This window comes from Macaca fascicularis, chromosome 1 (assembly GCF_037993035.2).
Source record: "Macaca fascicularis isolate 582-1 chromosome 1, T2T-MFA8v1.1".
Lineage (NCBI taxonomy): Eukaryota > Metazoa > Chordata > Mammalia > Primates > Cercopithecidae > Macaca > Macaca fascicularis.
In genome coordinates, this window is record NC_088375.1 from 194,428,796 (window position 1) to 194,446,536 (window position 17,741).

A 17,741-nucleotide genomic window follows, 5' to 3' on the forward strand; every position below is an offset into this window, starting at 1 on the left:
ATCGAGACCATCCTGGCTAACATGGTGAAACCCCGTCTCTACTAAAAATACAAAAAACTAGCCGGGCGAGGTGGCGGGCGCCTGTAGTCCCAGCTACTCCGGAGGCTGAGGCAGGAGAATGGCGTGAACCCGGGAGGCGGAGCTTGCAGTGAGCTGAGACCCGGCCACTGCACTCCAGCCTGGGCGACAGAGCGAGACTCCGTCTCAAAAAAAAAAAAAATAAATAAATAAATAAAATAAATAAAAAAATAAAAATGTAGTGTTTAAAGAATTATTGCAACAAAATACTAAAGGAATTACTGAGGAAATAATTTATGGCATATACACATACTAATCTGATACTAAATGATAGTCTGTTGTCATTTCTAATCGTTTTACATACTCTATGGGGGGAGAGTGAAAAATGACAACCCTTGAGCTAAATGAAACCTAACAGCTGTTTTTTAAATGCAGTTTATGGGAACCACTATTGCACACATTCATCAGTGGGTCTCAGCCAGGGACAATTTTGGCCTCCAGGTACACCTGGCAATGTCTGGAGACATTTTTGGCTGCCACAACTGGGGGAGGGGCAGCTATCAGCATTGAATGCTGGCATCTTGTGGGTAGAAGCCAAGGATGCCCCTAAACATCCCAGGATGCACAGGGCAGTTCCTATAGCAAAGTATGATCCAGTCCAAAATATTGGCAGTGCCAAGGTTCAGATACTTTAGTTTATATATTGTCTCTGGCTATTTTTGTACTAAAATGGGGAAATTGGATAGTTGTGACAGGGACCCCATGGCCCACAACACCTAACGTATTTACTATCTGGCCCTTTGCAGAAAGTTTGCCAATTCTTGCTCTATAGAAAAATTAAAAATATAAATAAGTATCTCATGTACAGTAAGTTATCGATCAATTCTAGAAAACTCCCTTTAACATTTTTTCTTCTAGAAATGAGAATCAACATTTTAATTTCCACCTCTTCTAGCCATATAAAGGGCTAGAGTAAAAGGCTGTATTATATTTTATTCTGATTTATTAAAGGGATATTTAAAACAGTGTTTCTCAAAAGTCAATCCACAGATCACTAACATGTCATGAAATTTCACTGGCACATAGTGAATTGAGAAAAGTAAAGACAAATGTGGGCATTTGTCATAAAGCTGACATAATATAAAAGGCTGTCCCTGGCCAGACATGGTGCCTCATGTCTGTAATCGCTGCATATTGAGAGACTGAGGTGGGAGAACTGCTTGGAGCCAGGAGTTTGAGACCAGCCCAGCAACATAGTGAGACTGTCTCTACAAATAATAATAATAATAATAATAATAATAATAATAATAATAATTTAGCCAGACATAGTGGTGCACATCTGTAGTCCTAGCTACTTGGGAGGCTGAGACAGGAAGACTGCTTGAGCCCAGGAGTTTGAGGCTGCAGTGAACTATGATTACATCACTGCAATCCAGCCTGGGCAAGAGTGAAACTGTCTTTTTTTTTTTTTTTTTTTTTTTGAGATGGAGTCTCGGTCTTTCGCCCAGGCTGGAGTGCAGTGGTATGATCTCAGCTCACTGCAAGCTCCGCCTCCCGGGTTCATGCCATTCTCCTGCCTCAGCCTCCCGAGTAGCTGGGACTACAGGTGCTTGCCACCACGCCTGGCTAATTTGTTTTTTTGTATTTTTAGTAGAGACCGAGTTTCGCCATGTTAGCCAGGATGGTCTCGATCTTCTGATCTCGTGATCCACCCGCCTCAGCCTCCCAAGAAACTGTCTTTTAAAAAAGGCAGGGGGATGGGGGGCAGGCATGCTGGCTCACACCTGTAATCCCAGTGCTTTGGAGGGCTGAGATGCGCAGATCACCTGAAGTCAATGGTTCAAGACCAGCCTGGCCAACATGGTGAAACCCTGTCTCTACTAAAAATACAAAAATTAGCCAGGTGTGGTGGCGGGCGCCTGTAATCCCAGCTACTCGGGAGGCTGGGGCAGGAGAATTGCTTGAACTCAGGAGGTGGAGGTTGCAATGAGCCAAGATCAAGCCACTGCACTCCAGGCCAGGTGACAGAGTGACTCCATCTCAAAAAAAAAAAAAAAAAAAAAAAAAAAGGAGGGGGGAAATGTTTCTACATTTTAAAATATTAAAATGTCCTTTCTTTTCTGAAACAATGCTGATAATAGGTGGTTGTGCTTTTAATATGGCAAAAATAATAGTTGGTAACATTGTGCCAAACCATTTTTTTTAATGTGTTTTTGGAAATAAAAAAATCAGGGAACCACTGATTTTGAATCTTTTGCTTCAACATAGATTCTTTGATGTTTAGTATATTTAGTATATTTCATACAACGTTGCTGAAGGTATTTCTGAAATGTGTTTTGCAGTGTCTAATAAGGGATGAACTACAGCTGAAGGCTTTTCCACACTCATTACAATCATAAGGTTTTTCTCCAGTATGAATTCTCTGATGTTTAGCAAAGGATGAATCATGTCTGAAGGCTTTCCCACAGTGACTGCATTCATAAGGTTTTACTCCAGTATGGACTCTCTGATGGATAGAAAGATGTATTCTCTGGCTAAAGGCTTTCCCACATTCCTTACATTTATATGGTCTTTCTCCAGTATGAGTTCTCTGGTGTTGAGTTAGGTATGTGCTATGGCTGAAGGTTTTACTACATACATTACAAATATAGGGTTTCACACCAGTATGAATAATCTCGTGTTGCCTAAGGTGTCTAATCTGGAAAAACGTTTTTCCACAGTCTTTGCAGGTAAAAGGTTTCTCTCTAACATGAGTTCTCAAATGCTGGATCAGTCCAATGCTTTGGCTGAAGGCTTTCTCACATACCCTACATTCATAGGGCTTCTCCCCAGTATGAATTCTAACATGTTGAGTAAGTGATGAAGGATGTCTGAAGGTTTTCCCACATTCCTTACATTCATAGGGTTTCTCACCAGTATGAATTCTCTGATGTGGAATAAGAGATGAACTTTGGCTAAAGGCTTTTCCACATTCCTTACATCTGAAAGGTTTCTCCCCGGTATGAATTCTCATGTGTTCAGTAAGGTGAATAAGCTGTTTGAAGATTTTTTCACAAATATTACATTCAAAGGTTTTCATTTTTGTGTAACTCCTTGAATGATTAACTAAATCTATGTTGTATCTGCTTCTCTTTCCAGATGTGTCATATTTACGATCTCTTTTACTTGGAAGACCTATTGGTCCTGGTATAACTTCTGACTTCACATTAATTCTTTTCTCAAATCTATGAGATTCTTGGCCTGTCTCCTGAGTGAATGTTTTCTTGCACATCAAGGGGATTTGCCCCTCACCCATTCTTTGGTTCTCTTGTTGGCTTTCTAGCTTATTACATTTGGGGATTCTTCCCAAGGTGGAATACATGGTGCTTCCTTTTGTAGATCTTTCCATCATTAGGCCACAATGTAATTCTTCCCATGAAATATCATTCTGTAAGGCTGACTCTTTGGTTTTTGTTTTGCTCTCCAAGTCTGAAAGAAATAAAAAAATAAAAATGACCCATATTCCCTGCACTTTAAAAAATTAATTGCCACAGTGAGAATGGGAGGACAAAATATATATTACTAGGTACAGGAGTTTTGGATTGTCTTCAAATGTGATTCTGCCACCTTGAGAGCTGATATGAATGCAAGTGAAGTAGAGAAAAGAAGCTGTTAGAAGTATGTAAGGTGGGCCAGGTGCAGTGGCTCATGCCTATCATCCCAGTACTTTAGGAGGCTGAGACAGGAGGATCGCTTGAGCCCAGGAGTTCAAGACCAGCCTGGGCAACATAAAGAGACCTGTCTCTACAAAAACAAACAAGCAAACAAACAAACAAACCAGGCATGGTGGTGTGTGCCTGTAGTCCTAGCTACTTGGGAGGCTGAGTTGGGAGGATCACTTCACATCTCAGCTTGTAATCACACCACTGCACTCCAGCCTAGTCAACAAAGCAAGACTCTGTCTCAAAGAAAAAAGTATGTAAAATGACTTTAGGCAATTAGGAGGAGCTCATCCATGTGAAGTGCAAGAGGAAATAAACTAATAAGACAATAAGAGCAAATATCAGAAGATAAGATCAAGGAAGATAGAATATTGTTTTTGACAGGGTCTCTCACTCTGTCACCCAGACTGGAGTGCAGTGGCGTGATCATGGCTCACTGCAGCCTCAACTTACCAGGCTCAAGCAGTCCTCCCACCTCAGTCCCCCAAGTAGCTAGAACTTCAGGCACATGCAACCACACCTGGCTAGTTTTTGTATTTTTTGTAGAGAGGAGTTTTCACCATATTGCCCAGGCTGGTCTCAAACTCCTGAGCTCAAGCAATCCACCTGCCTCAGCCTCCCAAAGTGCTAGGATTACAGGTGTAAGCCACCATGCCTGGGTGGAAGATAGGATTCTAACATCATATCATCTCAAGCCCATATTTCTATGACAAAATTTTCTTTATTTACAAAAAAAGTATTTTAAAAGGTATCTCAAATACTTTTAAACACTAAATAAAACACTGAATAATGTAGGAATGCACTGACTTTTAACAAAGGATAGCATCTCCCTAACTGGGATAAAATTCCCTCCAGTGGTTGAGGATTCTGAAATGTCTCTATTCATGCATTTCCCACCAAAATGTATATGTGAATGTATGCATTTGTATATATGGTCTTCAATATACATCTGCAAAAAAAAAAAAAATCATATACATATCTACATCTGTTTTAACTCTGTATCTTTTTTTTTTTTTAAGACGGAGTCTCGTTCTGTCACCCAGGCTGGAGTGCAGTGGCCGGATCTCAGCTCACTGCAAGCTCCGCCTCCCGGGTTCACGCCATTCTCCTGCCTCAGCCTCCCGAGTAGCTGGGACTACAGGCGCTCGCCACCTCGCCCGGCTAGTTTTTTGTATTTTTTAGTAGAGACGGGGTTTCACCATGTTAGCCAGGATGGTCTCGATCTCCCGACCTCGTGATCCGCCCGTCTCAGCCTCCCAAAGTGCTGGGATTACAGGCTTGAGCCACCACGCCCGGCCTCTATATCTTTTTTTTTGAGACAGAGTCTCGTTGTGTCACCCAGGCTGGAGTGGAGTGGTACGATCTTGACTGCAACCTCCGCATCTGAAATTCAAGCAATTCTCCTGCTTCAGCCTCCTGAGTAGCTGGGGTCACAAGCATGTGCCACCACACCTGGCTAATTTTTTTTTTTTTTTTTTGAGACAGAGTCCCGCTCTGTTGCCAGGCTGGAGTGCAGTGGTGCGATCTCTGCTCACTGCAAGCTCTGCCTCCCGGGTTCAAGTGATTCTCCTGTCTCAGCCTCCCAAGTAGCTGGGATTACAAGCATGCGCCACCACACCCAGCTAATTTATGTATTTTTAGTAGAGACGGGGTTTCACCATGTTGGCCAGGATGGTCTCAACCTCTTGACTTTGTGATCTGCTTGCCTCGGCCTCCCAAAGTGCTGGGATTACAGGCATGAGTCATCACGCCTGGCCGCTAATTTTTGTACTTTTAGTAGAAATGGGGTTTTGCTGTGTTGGTCAGGCTGGTCTCGAACTCCTGACCTCAAGTGATCCGCCTGCCTCAGCTTCCCAAAGTGCTGCGATTACAGGTGTTGGCCATTATGCCTGGCCTCTTTCTACCTTTGTTATTGGCACCACGCCCAGCCTTAAGTCTACATCTTTATGGGCCTCTTTTTATATCTGTACATTAAGTTTTATCTCATTCTTTATTTAAAAAATTTTTAAATTATTATTATATTTTAGAGATGGGATCATGCTATGTTGCTCAGGCTGGTCTCCAACTCCTCAACTCAAGTGATTCTCCTGTCTCAGCCTTCTGAGTTGCTGAGAAGACAATGTAAACCACCTAGCTAAGCTATCTTATTTTTTCTACAACTGCATTGCATTCTACTGCATGGACATAACATAATTTGACTTGTCCCTACTGAAAAACATTTCACTTGTCTCCAATTTTTCACTGTTACAAAATTACACCATAGTACATCATTATACATAAATGTTTCTATACTCCTGTCAGTATTTCATTGGCTTTACTAGAGAAATTGATGGGTTGTGGATGTGTGCACACTCAGCAAATATGGGTGCCTTTCCCTGCATACTCACTGGATTTGATCAACCTTCATAATTTTTGCCAATATAAGAGGTAGAAAATGGCTTCTCAATTTGTGATAAAATGTTAATTACTCTGTAAAATCTTTAAGGATAGAGAATATATATTTTATTCATAGTATACCTGGCATAAAATTTTTGGATGAAGGAGTTTCTCTGATATTTACCCTTACTATTCCTATCCATCCATTTTGGGCTCTGCCAACCTAAAGCACCAATACTTCCTGTTCACAAAAAAATCTTATTCCTTAGTATTTCTAACCTCACTTTAGTAACAACACATAAAAAGAGCTCAGAAATAGCTGAATAAATTTTGGAGTCAGCTTAAAAAGCAAGCAGAGATGTTTAGATTACTGATTACAGGGAATAGGGAGATGTTTAATTTTTCTTTTAAAGGCAAAAGCAAGATAAATGTGGTATTTCAAGTGGCCAAATTTGGCAGTAACATTCAAGAAGATTCAGAAAAATAAAGTAAGACATCAGCAAATGCAACTTGAAAGTTTAATAACTCAGGCATAAAATGATGGAAATGTGCCTTAGTGTTGCCTCAACACAGATGAACAGTACAAGCGGATCAAACAGGTAATATTAAGGAAAAAACTGTAGGGAACCAGGGAAAAACAGAGTCGAAAACCTGCTTAATGTTCTTGATGATATCATGATTTCTAGAGACTGAAAGAACAGGGGAGGTTAGGATGAGAAACTTGTTTAGATGAGATGGCTTCTGTTTTTGGATGTACTGGGTGTGAAGTACAGTGCTTCTATGTGGAGATGTCGTAAATGCCAGAGATATGTAAGAATAGGGTTCATATGGATATATAAAACAAAGATGAAAAAAGGAGAATATGGGCATGGAAGGAATAGTTGAAACCATCACAAAACATCTGTGGGAGTTTGTACAGAAATAGAACAGCAGTGTAAAAAAGACAAAGGTTCCTCAGAAATCGTGGCAGAGACTGCTGGTTATTCCCTAAACTCTGTTCTCCCCGATTTTGGACATACAACTAGATTATATTTCCCAGTCTCCCTTGAATTAGATTGAGTGAAGTCATGAAGGTCTCTCCTGTTACCAGAATGAAAGTGAAAGTGAAAGTGATGTGAACCACCTTAGACCGGCCCATAAAAGCCTCCCAAATGAACTCCTTTGCTTATTCTATTATAACTCCTCGTTTATTCTATGTTGTCTAAATGCAGATGATGAGGAAACCCTGGGGGATAGAGGAGCCACAGGCAGAAGAATCCTTCTGAATCACCAGATGAAGAGGAACTGTCCAGTGACCTAAACAATTTCTCCAGGGCCCACTGCAGTGGCTCATGCCTGTAATCCTAGCACTTTAGGAGGCCAAGTAGGCAGATCACTTGAGGCCAAGAGTTTGAGACCAGCCTGGCCAACATAGTGAAACCCTGTCTCTACTAAAAATACAAAAATGATTAGCTGGGCACAGTGACTCACACCTGTAATCCCAGCTACTTGGGAGGCTGAGGTAGGAGAATGGCTTGAACCCAGGAGGTGGAGGTTGCAGTGAGCCAAAACTGTACCACAGCACTCCAGCCTGGGTGACAGAGCAAGACTCTGTCTCAAAAAAGAAAAAAAAAAAAAACCAATTTCTCCAGATCAGTATATGATCAAGGAATAAGTTCATATCCTGACCTAGGCAGAAATCATGTATCTGCATTAAAAAAGACACTGATGAGAAGCACTGAAAAAGCAACAAGAGAAATAGAGGAGACAAAAATTATTAAACTAGTTGATAGAGGAAAGGATATTAAGGTGACAAGGACTATATGTATAATCTAATGCAGCCATGTAAAATAGTGCCATAAGAACACACAAACTGTGGTGTCAGAATGATTAGAATTAAGATACTGAGTCTACCAAGTAGTAGCTAACTGCCCTGTATACATTTCTTAATCAGCCTCCTTTTCCTCATTTCTAAGACAGAGCTAATGTGGGACTCCCAGAGAACCCAACTATCATTCAGAGAACCCAGGTAAATACTGTCATTATTACTGAACTTAAATGTTAACGAAGACTGTTAAAAGCCACTGGATCTGCTAAGAACGAATTCTGTGGTTGATTTCTCAAAGAGCCATACATTTTCTGGCATGAAAAGTTAAATTACACAAGTTAAAATGAGAGAGTTACAATTGAAACTGTGATCACAGAATAAGGATTAGAAAAAATATTGAAAATGAAATCATTGAAAGTGAAACCGATGGTAAAATGACATGAGAGTCCAGTGAAGTGGACTGTGTTTAATGAGGAGAGACCTGTGTAAATCTAAATGTACATGGGAAAGAAACTATGATCAGAGCAAGGTTTAGAATACTGGGAAAGAGGTAAAAATCATGAAAGTCAGATCAAAAGAAATGATGAAGGTTAACCCTGATGAGAAAGGCATCTCTTTTCCTCTGACTCCAGAGAGACTAATGAGAAGATGCAAGTGTGGGAAAAGGGTGATAGAGATAACAGAATCAACTTTCTTGAATGTACCATCCTCAGGGCCTCAGTCTTCCCCACAGCTTGGACAAGGCCTTGAGGGGAATTCTCTGGCTGACATCACAAAGGCCCCACCTGCCTTGCACTTACCTGAACTTGGTACTCCTGAAATCTCTCTCTCCATCAGCCATGGTTCTTCTCCTTTCTCCAACTGGGAAATCACGCCAGGTTTGGAAAGCTGATATCCTGTTTATGGGGAAGAAAAGACTGTATGTGCTGAGATCACAGAGCCATCCCAAGAATTTAAATATGGTTCTTTGGTATTCAGGCCTTCTAAAGAAAGCAGAGTAGAGTAGAAAGAACAGAGCAGAAAAGAGCATAGCAATCCTGACTGGGTGTTCAGAAGGAAACAGAAAACCTCTAATATACAACCCAAACCCCAAACAAAGCACTTAATTTAGAAACAAAGGTTTTCATCCAATAGGTACATTCTATTTTCAAGAGAAGCCCATCCTTACCCACTGAGACCAGGTTCCCATAGTTCTCCAGCATCACCTCCCGGTACAGATTCCGGTGAGCAGGGGCCAGCTGCCCCCACTCCTCCTGAGTGAAGTCCACAGATACGTCCTTGAAGGTTAATAGTTCCTAGAACATCAAATACGTTCCTTTTCAGCCAGACTTCAGGAAGTTTTTCTGACCTTGTCTAGAAGCTAAGAGATTCTAGTCAAGTTTTCCTGGATACTCTCTCGCTAATCATTTAATTTATTATAATGATTATAGATTACATAAAATGGAGGTTATAAAACAATGCATAAAACATGTAAGCTACCTCTGCAACTTACAATCTGGCTGAAGGGAAAATATTCATGAAATATTAAAGAAGGTCACAGTACAGTGTACAGTAATTTTGATTAAAGACAATAAAGTTCAGGAGTATTTGGGGAAGTGGGGAGTTCAGAAGGGGCTAAGGCCACAAGAGAAGACAGGGACTTTTCTTGGGCTGAAAGAATTGGTTAAAATGAGAATACTTTAGCATGGGTAAAATAACCTTACCTAGGTTTTTCTGTTAATAATAAAAGTATGAGAGAACAGCACATTTTTGGAGGGAGCATGAATTCTGCCTAATAATGAAGACATCTGGACAGAGATAGACATGCTGGGGTAAGAAGTATAAGGGTCTATTATGTATGATCTACAAAAAACAAATAACCATTTGACAATTATTTTTTAAAAATACTCCGTTAGAGAAATGCAAATCAAAACCACAATGAGATACCATCTCATGCCAGTTAGAACGGCAATCATTAAAAAGTCAGGGAACAGCAGATGCTGGGGAGGATGTGGAGAAATAGGAACGCTGTTACACTGTTGGTGGGAGTGTAAATTAGTTCAATAATTGTGCAAGACAGTGTGGCGATTGCTCAAGGATCTAGAACCAGCAATACCATTTGACCCAGCAGTCCCACTACTGAGTATATACTCAAAGGATTATAAATAATTCTACTCTAAAGACACATGCACACATATGTTTATTGCAGCACTGTTCACAATAGCAAAACTTTGGAACCAACCCAAATGCCCATCAATGATAGACTGGATAAAGAAAATGTGGCACATATACACCATGGAATACTATGCAGCCATAAAAAATGATGAGTTCATGTCCTTTGCAGGGACATGGATGAAGCTAGAAACCATCATTCTCAGCAAACTAACACAGGAACAGAAAACAAAACACCACATGTTCTCACTCATAAGTGGGAGTTGAACAGTGAGATCACATGGACACAGGGAGGTGAACATCACACACTGGGGCCTGTCAGCGGGTGGGTGGCTAGGGGAGGGATAGCATTAGCAGAAATACCTAATGTAGATGACGGGTTGATGGGTGCAGCAAACCAGCATGGCACGTGTATACCTATGTAACAAACTTGCACATTCTGCACATGTATCCCAGAACTTCAAGTATAATAATTAAAAAAAAAACCTCCCAAAAGCTAAGAGAATTCAGATGCTAGAAGGCTGAAATAACAACAAATCCCCTAAGTATAGAGAATATTTTAATGCTTTTTATATTGTAAATAATTCTGAAATGCATTTCAGGCCTATTAGGCTGATGTTAGCATCCACATTTAACCTATGAGAAAGCTGAATTTGAGAAAAGTTAAAGACATAGGATTAAACCCTGTGATTTAAACACATGATTAAACCATGTGATTTTGGGAGCCAAGATCACTCCACTTTAAAACTCTTCTGTTCTCTAATAATACCCTCTTCTATTTCTCAGACTACTCTCTAATTTTCTTGAGTTTCCCTATGCCTCTGGGGTTTGGTAGTGCAGAGTTTCGCCAGTGCTATCAGTTTTCTGATTACTTCCTTTAGGGCACACGGCACACTGTTAAACTGCTCTTAGAAGTCTTCCCTCCTTTTCTGCTTAGCCTATTTAGCTCATGCTCTTCATGACCTGCCAGTATCCTCTCGGAAAGCTGAAATCTGAAAAGAAAATCATTTCTTTTTTCAGTTACAGTTCTGCTCTAGGACTTGACCAAAAATCCTCACTTAAAGGTCATCAATGAAGTGTACACATCTCCAAGAATATCAGAAACGGATTCTGTTGACTTTTAAATGTTACTTAAAATGACTCATGTTTGTCTTTCTCCCAGATGATACGTGAATTTCATGGGCAAGGACTACATTACATACTTCTTCTCCTCTCTGTCTCTTTCTCTCTCACACACACATGCGGCCTCAGCACAATATATTTGTTGGATAAATGGCTAGAGGTTGGCAAAAAAAGAGGTTTCCTGTGGAAAGTTACTACTGGTGGGGAAATTACCTGTGAAATCAACTGATGTGGCCTGGTTTTCTAAGGAAGAACAGGCTAAGAAAAGCCAATCAGCCGGGCGCCGTGGTTCACGCCTGTAATCCCAGCACTTTGGGAGGCTGAGGTGGGTGGATCACGAGGTCAGGAGATTGAGACCATCCTGGCTAACACGGTGAAACCCCATCTCTACTAAAAATACAAAAAATTAGCCAGGCATGGTGGCAGGCACCTGTAGTCCCAGCTACTCGGGAGGCTGAGGCAGAAGAATGGCGTGAACCTGGGAGGCAGAGCTTGCAGTTAGCCGAGATCGCACCACTGTCCGTCTCAAAAAAAAAAAAGAAAAAAAAGAAAGGCCAATCCAGGAAGTTGAGTCAAAGAAAATCAAATTCCAGTGTTCTTAAAATCTGAGAAACAATGTCAAGAAAGTGACCAGAAACTCCAACCCACCTGGGATTCTGCTGTCAGGGGTCCAAGGGCCACTCTACTGTCTAAACTGTCTCCCTGGGTCTCATCAGCATCCTGAGACAGCAGAGCTGGGGAAGGAAAAGAGCCATGAGGTTTGCATCTCCCCAAATCACCCAGAGAAACTGCCTACAGACCCATTCAGTGTGGCTTCTCCCCAAAAACGTTCACAAAGAGGGACATTTAGAGCGACTCAAGGGCCTCCTTAATAAGGAGGACGTGCTGTAAGCTGCTTTCACCATTAATATTTCCCAATGGTCTTAGAGATCTCTCAGGCCAATCTTTTGTTCAAAAATCCTCAAAGGTTTCCCCACTGACAAGAAAGAAAAATGCAAACACTTCAATATAGATTTCTTGTTATTTTAAAATTATTATTATTATTTTGAGACAGAGTCTTGCTCTGTCACCCAGGCTGGAGGGCAGTGGCATAATCTCGGCTCACTGCAACTTCCACCTCCCAGGTTCAAGAGATTCTTGTGCCTCAGCCTCCCGAGTAGCTGGGATTACAGGCATGTGTCACTATGCCCAGCTAATCAACATAGATTTCAAGATCCTCCACAACCAGTCCATGGCTTCTCTAAGTATTATCTTCTCTAAACATTATCCTTCATTCACTGGACACACCTACCCACACAATCCTAGTACCATTTTTTGAACACAGCTGGATAGTACCCCACCCAAATCCTATTTGCTGAAAAACTGAGATATCCTTCAGGCCCAGTTCAAGTAAAGTTTTCCCAGACACCCTTAATGAGAAGAAAGTTTATTCTCTCCTATGCTTCCCAAAAGCTTGGTTTTTATATCTGTTCTAGTATCTATCTCAGGCTGCTTTTTACTTTATTTGTATAATTATCTCTCTCAATTGAGTATTAATGAGGGTATGGATGGAAACTGTATCTTGCTCATTTTTTTCTATCTGCTAAAGTGCTACACATAACACACTGCCAGCTTTCTAGAATTTAAGTAATTTTGGCAGAATTTGAGGTATTAAAAATATGCACTACAGGCCGGCCGCAGTGGCTCACGCCTGTAATCCCAGCACTTTGGGAGGCTGAGGTGAGTGGATCACGAGGTCAGGAGTTCATGACCAGCCTGGCCAAGATAGTATAACCCCATCTCTACTAAAAATACAAAAATTAGCTGGGTGTGGTGGCGGGCGCCTGTAATCCCAGCTACTCGGGAGGCTGAGGCAGGAGAATCACTTGAACTGGGGAGGCGGAGGTTGCAGTGAGCAAGATCTCGCCACTGCACCCCAGCCTGGGTGACAGAGCAGGCAGGACTTTGTCTCAAAAAAAAAAAAAAAAAAATGCACTAGAGGCCGGGCGAGGTGGGCAGATCACTTGAGATCAGGAGTTCAAGACCAGCCTGGCCAACATGGTGAAACCCCATCTCTACTAAAAATACAAAAAATTTAGCTGGGTATCATGGTGCACACCTGTAATACCAGCTACTGGGGAGGCTGAGGCATGAGAATCACTTGAACCCGGGAGGCGGAGGTTTCAGTAAACCAAGATCACGCCATTGGACTCCAGCTTGGGTGACAGAGCGAGACTCTATCTCAAAAAAAAAAAAAAAAAAAGCACTAGGAATTAAGGCACATGAATAACTTTGTATTTTACTCCAACTTTTTATCACGACTATTGAACATCCATACATCCACATCTAGATTCAACAATTGTTAATATTTACCGTATTTGCTTTACCGATCTACATTTTTTCTGAAGCATTTCAAAGTTGTCTGCATTATAATACTTTATCCCTAAAGATTTCAAATAAAGATCTTCTCTTGTATAACCACAATACCATTTATTACATCTATGAAAATTAACAATAATTCCATACTATCATCTAAATATTCAGTCCATATTCACATTTCCTCAACTGTTTCCTCAACTTTTATTCTGGATTTTTTCCAAACCAGGAGTTAATTAAGGCTCACACATTCAAAGTGGTTACTTCTAGTCTCTTTTACTCTAGAATAAGTACTTTCCCTTTCTTCATGACGTTGTCTTTTTAAGATACAAGAACAGTCTGACTGTATCCTCAAGGTGGGGTTTATCTTATTTCTCCATCCCCTGTATTTTCTGTAAACCAGCAGTTCAGTCTTTAAATTTAATTTAGGATCACGTTAAACATTTTTGGTAGGAATACCTTGTAGGTGGTACCAGGTGCTTTATATTACAGTATCTGGAAAGTATAAAATGCCTGGCTATCCCATTACTGAGACATTTGGTTAAAACTGTGACCACCACACCTCACCATTGGAAAATTCTGTTCATTCTTTGCCATTTAGGAAGTAATTTGAGGGAATAATACTTTGATATGTAAGTATCTGTTCCTCATTAACCTTTCAATTATTTTATTTATGGTAAAAGAGTCTATCATTCTTTCTACATTTATTTATTTATCTATTTATTTATTTCCAAGACAAGGTCTTGCTCTATCACCCAGCCTGGAGTGCAGTGGCGCCATCTCAGTTCACTGAAACCTCCGCTTTCCTGGTTCAAGCGATTCTCGTGCCTCAGCCTCTGGAGTAGCTGGGATTACAGGCATGCGCCACCACGCCCAGTTAATATTTGTATTTTTAGTAAAGATAGGGTTTTGTCATGTTGGCCAGGCTGGTCTCAAACTCTTGGCCTCAAATTCCTGGTCTCAAGCAATCTGCCTGCCTTGGCCTCCCAAATTGCTGGCATTACAGGCATGAGCCAGCACACCTGGCCTCTTTCTACCTTTATTATTGGCAGGCATTTTCTGTAAAAAGCTTTCCCTCCCCAGCTGAAGAGGATCTAAAGGGCAAGGCAAATGCATCATTCATTCCCATAATAACCTATTTTTCAAAGTAAGGAATCAGAGTATTAATTACCTCCAATGTTTGCAAATGAAATTCCCCCCATCTTTCTCTATTTTAAGTGTCAAGGTGATCATGTGGAATTTTACTTATTCAAGGTGTTACCATCAGTTTGGATACTTCAGCTTTCCCAAATCTGTCGAGTGACAGACCCTTAAACCTGGCCTCTTTTGACACATATCCATTAGTCTTTAAGCTCTTCCTTGCTTTCTAGCACAAGTTACTCCAGGCCTACTTGGTACTTCCCCTGCTGCTTCTCCTTCTGACCTAGCCACTAAGTTCCTGTGTGACCCTCGGCAGGCCTCCCATTTGATTTACATTTCCCCACTGTTAGAATAAGAAAAATCAGGTTAAGTCCATCCTGCCCCACATGGCCATGGGAAAGATAAAAATAAATAATATACATAACCATGACACTGAAATACTGGTCCTAGGCTGAACTGACCACTACTATTTAGGAAAATCCCAGACTAGGAGCCACAATCAAGAACTCCAGAAACCTTCCACCCATTCATCTAAGAGATGCTTCCACTCAAGTGACTCATTCCGTCTCACACTAGAGGGGACTGCTTTTCCTCCCTCCCACCCATCAGTTTATTCTCACCTTCTCCTTTAAACATTTTAGTCACATCCTCCCGCAGGGCCACCCCCTCCGTGATCTTCTTTGGATGATGCAACTTCACCCACATGCTGGCCTCGGTGGGCAGGGTGATCAGGAGCTGCTGCAGCATGACGGCGTCTGCACTCCTTTCTGAGGACCCTCTGTCTTAGCCCATAGGGCTTGTCCACCTCTGACGAGGAAATTGCTGGAACCTCTGACAGGAGGCTTCCCAATTGTACCGATCTCCTTTAATCGCCGACTCCTACTCCTCAGAGAAGTACAGTATCAACAGTATCAACCCAGAGAACATACAGTATCAAAATCCGAGATCTGGACTTGTGTCTGTCATCAGCTCTCAGGGCGCATCTCCCAACTTGAGCTCCATCTGTCTCCTCGGCCAGCAGCTGGAGGCGCCAAGTATTTACTCTCAGCAGCCCCTGCAGATGCCCAGAAGACATTAGCATCAGCAAAGGACCAAGGAGGCTCAGTCATAGGGCGGAACGCTAGAACGTATATGGATCACTGTAAAATGTTTCCAAACGATACACGGAGGCGGTGAGCAGACACAGCCCACAAAGTTCAAAGCACCGCGCAGGTGTCAGGAAGCACAAAGAGATGAATACAATACAATTCTTTGTTTGGGGCAGTAATTATGTGTAAAGTAGCCGGGGATATGGAATCCCAGCTCTTTCCCTAGTCGGCTGTAGCAAACCGCGAAACCGCTAGACCCCGTCTCCTCCTCCCCGAATGAGAGGCTAAGTCTTCCCCTCAGAGCGGGACCCGCCCGGCCCTGCCCTCCCAGCCTTTGTCTAAGCACGACTCCGGGGCTGCGGAGAGCACCGCGCGCGACAGGGTGGCCGCGGGCGGAACTCGCGCTTCCCGGCTCGCCCAGCTCCCCAAGCTCGGGACAGCCACCCGCTCACCCTCTCCCCGCTGGGCCGGCACGCCCCGCCTTGCCACCGTTGCGGCCAGGTCCCGGCACTGCGCCGCCACGCTCCCTCGTAGCGCCGCGGCGGGCAGCCGGGGCCCAGTGCGCCTGCGCAGCGGCTGGCCGGAGCATCGTTCCCAGCGTCCTCCCTGGAGCATCGTTCCCAGCGTCCTCCCCGGGAGCCGCTCGGCGGGCGCAGACGCCCCCACCGGTGCTCGCTGGGTTGGCTCCTTTCAGGGTCTCCCAGGATCCGATCCCTGCGAGCATCATCAGCCTGGCTCCTGCGGGAGGAGCCTGCGTTTTTGGGCCCCAGACTCTGATGAAGAACAACCATCTTTCCTCCGCTGGGAAAATGCACGTGAACGTTTAGGGTGAGCCTTTGAAACCCTTGACAAAAGGGAGCCATCGGCATCACGTTTTTTGGTGAAACGACACTGGTGTAAAATAATCCATAGCACTTTCCCTAACTATTATGTACATGCCAGTTATTTATTATCAGCACACAGTTGAATGGGTTCTGGTGTATTGTTAAAAGAATACTACAACAGTTTTCTGTTCTAGTATTCAATCAAAGTTCTCATGTTTATTGCTTACCTTGTATTTCTGAAATGCCAGAAAATACACACACACACACACACACAAAATTATTTCCTATAATTTCAGCAAGCAGCGGTAACCTTGCTAAAGGTTGGTGTACAGCCTTTCCTACACACACACAACGTTTTTCACGCATTGTTATATATTTTCCACAAAAGCAATTATACTGTAATGCTGTTTTATTGCTGAGTTTTCTCCCTCCAACAAAATAGGAGTACATCACTCCAAATACATTTCTACATCAATAGTTTACAAAAACCACAACTGGAAATAGAATACAATTATAGTACTTGCTAGCTGTTATGAACCGAATGTTTGGGTTCCCCAAAATTTATCTTGAAGCCCTAACCCCTATTGTATTTGGAGGGTATTTAGAGATAGGGCCTTTATGGAAGTAATTAAGGTTACATAAAGTCATAAATAAGGGTGGGACCCTGCTCTGACAGGATCAGTGTCCTTATAAGAAGAGACATTAGAGAGTTTGCTATCACCCTCCCTCTCCCTTTCTCCTTTTTTTCTCCTCTCCTCCTCTCCAGGCGCTGCAGGCTCTCAGGAAAGGCCATGTGAGGACTTATGGAGAAGGCTTTTGTCTCCAAGCCAGGAATATAGCCCTAGTCAGAAACGAACCCAGCTGGACCATATGTGGGGCTTGTAGTCTCCACACTGAGAAAATAAATTTCCGTGTTTTTCTGTTTTTGTTTTTTGGGTTTTTTTTGATGGAGTCTCGCACTGTTGCCCGGGCTGGAGAGCAGTAGCGCAATCTCAACTCACTGCAAGCTCCACCTCCCGGCTTCAAGCGATTCTCCTGCCTCAGCCTCCCACGCAGCTGGGACTACAGGCGCCCGCCACCACGCCCAGCTAATTTTTTGTATTTGTAGTAGAGATGGGGTTCCACTATGTTGGCCAGACTGGTCTCAAACTCCTGACCT

General features: G+C 42.5%; 1 protein-coding gene across 4 annotated transcripts; it reads right to left on the bottom strand.

The window, feature by feature from the left end:
* Nucleotides 1-2,199: 2,199 nt before the first annotated feature.
* ZFP69B (ZFP69 zinc finger protein B) lies at nt 2,200-16,321 on the bottom strand. 4 transcript variants are annotated; one of them, XM_005543834.5, is made up of 6 exons: nt 16,248-16,321; nt 15,291-15,724; nt 11,824-11,909; nt 9,071-9,197; nt 8,703-8,798; nt 2,200-3,486 (listed from the first exon to the last, which is right to left on the bottom strand). In XM_005543834.5, the coding sequence occupies exons 2-6, from the start codon at nt 15,415-15,417 to the stop codon at nt 2,318-2,320; spliced, it is 1,605 nt and encodes a 534-aa protein (XP_005543891.3). In that variant the 5' UTR covers nt 15,418-15,724; nt 16,248-16,321; the 3' UTR covers nt 2,200-2,317. The 4 variants fall into 4 exon arrangements, with proteins under 4 accessions (XP_005543891.3, XP_005543890.3, XP_073867231.1 ...); XM_005543833.5 differs by having other exon boundaries at nt 16,211-16,321; XM_074011130.1 differs by lacking the exon at nt 11,824-11,909 and having other exon boundaries at nt 16,211-16,321.
* Nucleotides 16,322-17,741: the final 1,420 nt, after the last annotated feature.

What these genes read in the sequence shown, in the direction of transcription:
- ZFP69B (XM_005543834.5), bottom strand. Translation starts at nt 15,417, where the DNA reads ATGCTGCAGCAGCTCCTGATCACCCTGCCCACCGAGGCCAGCATGTGG. An exon ending in TAAAATGTTTAAAGGAGAAG is followed by an intron (nt 11,910 to 15,290) that starts GTGAGAATAAAC and finishes TTCCTTCCCCAG; the next exon opens with CTCTGCTGTCTCAGGATGCT. An exon ending in TTCAGGAGTACCAAGTTCAG is followed by an intron (nt 3,487 to 8,702) that starts GTAAGTGCAAGG and finishes TATTTCTTTCAG; the next exon opens with ACTTGGAGAGCAAAACAAAA.